The 5,245-nt window shown below is 41.6% G+C and overlaps 1 protein-coding gene across 4 annotated transcripts in view; it reads left to right on the top strand.

Annotated features, from left to right (window-relative positions):
• Nucleotides 1-1,190: 1,190 nt before the first annotated feature.
• The window catches only part of ICA1 (islet cell autoantigen 1), a 59,345-nt gene continuing 55,290 nt past the window's right edge, over nt 1,191-5,245 (top strand). For all 4 annotated transcript variants that reach the window (XM_008629935.2, XM_017729326.1, XM_017729325.1 and 1 more), the window contains exons 1-2: nt 1,191-1,257; nt 2,998-3,036. In XM_008629935.2, the coding sequence (XP_008628157.1) occupies nt 3,020-3,036 (17 nt within the window). In that variant the 5' untranslated portion in view covers nt 1,191-1,257; nt 2,998-3,019. The remainder of the gene's footprint in view (nt 1,258-2,997; nt 3,037-5,245) is intronic.

Here is a 5,245-nt window from a genome sequence, read left to right as displayed (position 1 = left end):
GCATCTTTTTGGGAGAGTATTGGGTTCAAGTTAGTGTTGTGCTTCTGTTGTAGTCAGCTTTGGCAAAGACCAGCTAGCTTGTTAGTTCTGTTCGGGACATTTGTCTTGTTCTTCGAAAGCGTAACACAGTTCAAAACCTAAAGTAGTGAGAGGTTATGTGCTCATTCTTGGTCTCTCTCTGCAACCTCAGCGCCAGCGTTTTGTGACTGTAGGGATTCTTCGTTACATGGCTGTGAAATGTTCCTTTTAATTCTTAGATATGTCCCTGGGCTGTTTCCAGTCTACTTTTATTAGTATCTCTCACTTTTTGAGACTAGACTTAGATTTTGGTATTTCTTTTAAAAAAATCTCTGCTTTCAGCTTTCAGCTGAAGTGCTGCTTTCATTTGAGACTAGACTTAGATTTTGGTATTTCTTTTTAAAAAATCTCACTGCTTTCAGCTAAGCCATATGCTTTTAATAATGTCCTTTGTTAGAGCTGAACCAGTATCTTAACCCTCTTTGGTTCGTGGACTTGGAACAGACAGTAACAACACATGTAAATCAGGGCCCTGTTAAATTACTGCAGAGGCAATTTATACTGCACATTATTTTTCAGCAACTACACTTCTGTTCACTCAATGCTAGTGCTTACTAAGCTGTCTTTGCAAACTGAATTCTCATTTAGGACCAAAAGTTAGCTCCATCCTAGTAATAAGTGGGCCCAAGGACTGAGCTTGTGTCCTGGGCTGCTGCTTGTTCCCACTGCTTAATTATAGCAATCACCCTGGCTTGTTTTTATCTATACTACCTAGAGCGCTCTGGGACTTTTTTCCCTCCTGGCATGTTTTGGGTGATATCCCATGCCAGGAGCCGTTTCCAGCAGGCAGCATAGTTAAGACTCCACTTCTGTTTCCTTCCACCCTGATTGACCATAGGACACCATCCTAGCAGGTCTTGTAGCCTCAAACACCTCAGATGCCATCCCATCACACAGCAGAACAGAGGGTACATGCCCTCATTTTCATACCATGAAAATATTGTCCACTTTGAACGTAAAAATTCCCACAAAGAATATCTTCAGGGCATAAGGGTGCTATGTAGGACCTGGAAGAGTGTAACTAAGAAGATCTGAGAGTCTAAAGGTAAGGTCAGACGTTTAGGAAGAAAGAGCATGAGCTATACTTGCAAATGAGAACTGTTTCACCATGACCCTATTTATTTTTTTGTAGGGACACTGGTTTCCAGGAGAAGCAGGTGGACGTGTACAGTGAGTAAGGTCAGTGCCTTACACCTTTTCCCCGTATTGGTAGCTTATACTTTGTTCCAAGTAATATACATGTTATTCCACCTAGATAGGCTGTTCTTTACTTCCTGTCAAGCCAAGTGTGCTGCTGAATAGCTTGAGTCATGGATGTGTATACAAGCTCAATCCTGTGGTCTTATCTCAGTCACACACCCCCACAGTTGACTTAAGGAGGACCAGTGTGAAAACAGTGAAGTCAAGAATAAAAAGGTATTAGAAAATGAGTTCATAGCGCCTGTGCCTATGGCTCTAGAAACAAGAGCAAAGCAGTCCATTCTGTATCTTGTCTGACTCAATGGTTCTGTAACACAAACAACAATCTGAAACAATTATTTCTTCCTCTTTCTTTAGCTGTTGACCCTTACATTTAAGCTCTGGTCTGACGACAGAGTTAGGAATTTTCTCATGGTCTCTCCTGCAGTGGTTAAGCGCATTTCACAAAAATTGCAATTCAGGCAAAATTCCTGCTCTGATAAAATCTTGCAGTATCTCATGGAACTTTGCCAGGAAGTTTCACAGGTACTGACAGCAGAGAGGTTAGACTCAGAAATCTGGGATTTGGCTCCATTCAGCTCCAAATGGAAGTGCATGTGCTTCACGCTTGCAGGAAGCATTCAGGTTGTTTGCATTCCCTTGTTTGGGTTCCTGCAATCTGTTCCAGTCCTTTTGCCTCTCCAGTGCTAACCACACTGTCTATATGCAGTACTGTGCTAGATACGTTTCCAACATCATGGCTCCCCTTTGTAAGCTCCTTTTCTTTTTCACTTGGATTAGTGCCAAAGTTTAGTTTCAGCACCATTACCTCCCTAGCTGCTTTTTCCATTACTCTTTTCTTAGTCAGCTTCATACCTTAGTGGTGCCTGTTGGTATGTTTATTCTGTGCCTCTTCTTGTCAAAGGCCATTCCCGAGCAGCACCATCCATCTCACCAGTTTAATTTTGGTCTCATCCAGACCCTGCTGCAGTGCCTCCATTCCCATGTTAACCGTATGCTGAAGAACAGTCCTCTCTGAAAGCAGCAGAGGAGAAGCCTCTGGCTTGGCTGTTAAATTTGGCCTGGGAGGAGTGTGCTTAGGTACTGGTGGGAAGTGATGTGTATGCCATATGGCCAGCTCAAAGTATCCTGGGAGACTTGAGTATCCAAACTGGAGATAGTAATTTATAAAATCTGAAGTCCTAATGCATACAAATCATATTCTATCCTTAGGAACTGGGGTGTCCCTCATAGAAAAACCATCTGATCATTAAATTTCACGTCTGTGACTCAAGACGTGATGTAACTAGTGTTTTTAAAAAATAGATCACTGCAGTATAGGCAAAAAAAAAAGGTAAAAAGTAACTGAATTTTGTTGTGACTAAAACTTGGAGGAAAAAAACTTGACTGAGGGTGATACCCAGCATGGACAATTTTGGCATTCCTCCTCAGAAGTCACTGAATTTATGCCTGGTAAATTTTCTTTTGCTTGAAAAACTTGCTAACACAGAAGGGTTGGCATCACTGATGGCAGCACTTAAATCCGTTTGTAATGGATTTTTGCAATAATTTTGTGTTACACAAGGAAGGCATTTGGCTCACAGATTGAAAAGTTTCCTTTTGTAACATGGTAAAGTAGATGCTGCAGCATAGTAATTTTCTGAGAGAAAAGATATAGGATTTCTAGTGTTTAATTTAAAATTTAAAGATACTTGCATTAACTGATAATTTCTTATTTAGGTGTCTGAAGAAAACAAGAATCATGGAAGGTCATAAGTAGTAAGTATCTTGATAATTTTTTTTTTTGTTCTAAAGAGCTAACAGTGTTTTGTATGTGAATTTGTTCAGTTGGTTTATCAGTCTCATAATTCAGGAATCTGTATTAATCCCAGCACTTTTAAAAATCTTTTTGTGACCTTATATTAGCTCATTTTTATTCCTTGCACCATGCCCCCAGAATTTCTGGTGACCTCAGTTGAGGTAGCTCTCAAGGCTGGTTAACATCAGATGAATTATGGTGTTTTCTTCACTCGACTACTGAAATGAGGTGTCAGTTACTTGCACAGCTGTAGCAGAAGTGAAAGCACACAACTAGCCAGGCAGCTAGGGCCCTTATAATACCTTGTGGGAAGTTTGATGGGTTTTTAAAAATTATTCATAATGCAACACTTTTTTTATTAAAGTCTCATATTCTGTTTTCTTATCATGCAGGAGGATTTTTTTTTATTAGAGGCTGTAAAGTTTGTATTTTAAAGGTGCAGCATGTATCTGGTCAATATAGTCTTCACCTAACTTGATAGGTTGTGTGTCGTCAGTGTGTGTAACAGCTTGTTTGTACAGAATTCCAAATAAAACGTGGTATGTTTTGTACATGTTTTTTATTTTCTGCTGTAGCACCAAAAGAACTTGATTTTAATTTTAATTCATAAACTCTTGGAACTAATGTTTGTGTAGAATTAAATGGGTAAATATCTTTGCTTTTCAAGTTAGATGAAGAAGGTAAGAAATGCTGTGTATAAGTGCTTTTTTAAATTATGTCCCTGCTCACTTCCAGTTCAATTTCTTACCATCTCTTTGGTGAGGAAGGCACTGTCACCTAACTCACTGATTAAAAGTAACTAAAGCAAGTAATATACCCCCATGAAAAAAATTTCCTTTTCAGGTTAAACTGTGTCACTAGTAACTGTGTAGGGTAGATGTGCTACCCTTTTGGGGAGCATGTGTACCAATAGCTTGTTTTTTCAGAATGGCTGTATTACTTCACAGCAAATAAAGATACATATAATCAGAGGATCATAGAATGATTGAATGACCTGGAATTGGAAGGGACCTTACAGGTGATCTGGTTCTAACCCCCCTGCCATGTGGAGGAGCAAGTGTCTCAGTACATGACTTGATGTGAATGTTGGGTCTGAAGATCTCTTGGGGTAGCATCTCTGAGCAGTATGTGTGTTGTGAACAGAGCTAGGGGTCAATATGTCACTAATGAACCACAGTTTGTCACTCCACAGGTGGAAGGTATCTTTTCAAAATAAACTCGACCTATTTGAGTTTCATGGAGTATTCAATATAGCAATTTTTAGCAACCACGTACTTCTAAAAAGCTGAAAGAGTACTGCAGCTTTTTATATATGGACATAGGGAAGATGCGTGTACTTCTGTGCAAATTAATAATGGAATAACACTTCCTGAAAGATACCAAGGTGTCAGAGACTGAAATATTACAGTTTATGACTTAAACATTTTCTTAAAGGATTTTTAAAACTGTATTACAAAAGCTGCAGAGAAGACTACCACACCCTGAATGGGGCCCTGACTGAGGCCTTACACTGCTCGATGATGAAGATAAGATAAAGTAACAGCTCAGGGCTGGGGACATTCACGGAGCACAAGCTTAAGCCTCCAAAGTGGAGACTACAGCCCCAGGGCTTTCAGCTGCCAGGGTGGCACAGACCCTTGTGCCAAAGGGTGGAGGGAGGAGAGGCTTTGGGTATCTTGAAAATGCCTGTGGTCAGAGGGGCAGTGGCTGCCCATCCTCCACTGGGCAGAGAAGCCCAGCTGAGGGGTCCTCATGGCAGGGGGGGAGCTTATCCACAGCAGAAGGCCCATCACAGGGGCCCCCCTCAAAGGGGTCCCCAGACCCTGCACCAGAGCACCAGAGATGATGCAACAGACCCTCAGTGTTGCAAGGGACAGTGTCAAGCTGGCCCCTGCAAGAGGAGACACATGGGCATTCCCACCTGGCCCGAAGTGAGTATTATTCCACGGGATTCTGTACTCTTTGGCATCTGGTGTGGTGGCGTGGCTGTGGTGGTGACAGGGGACCCTCACCACCAGAAGAATAGATGGAGGGGAGCAATGAGATGTTGTTGGGACTCTTGGATGGGTGATATGCTTCCACCTAATCCCTGTCACCTCTCCCTGTCCCCCCAACCCCCCACACACACTTCTTTCTCTATTTCTCCCTTCCCTTTCCTTCCATTCACAT

Source organism: Corvus brachyrhynchos, unplaced genomic scaffold, assembly GCF_000691975.1.
Source record: "Corvus brachyrhynchos isolate BGI_N302 unplaced genomic scaffold, ASM69197v1 scaffold142, whole genome shotgun sequence".
In the NCBI taxonomy this organism is placed as follows: Eukaryota; Metazoa; Chordata; class Aves; order Passeriformes; family Corvidae; genus Corvus; species Corvus brachyrhynchos.
The sequence above is the reverse complement of the archived record's forward strand: the minus strand, read 5'-3'. Positions and strand labels throughout refer to the sequence as shown.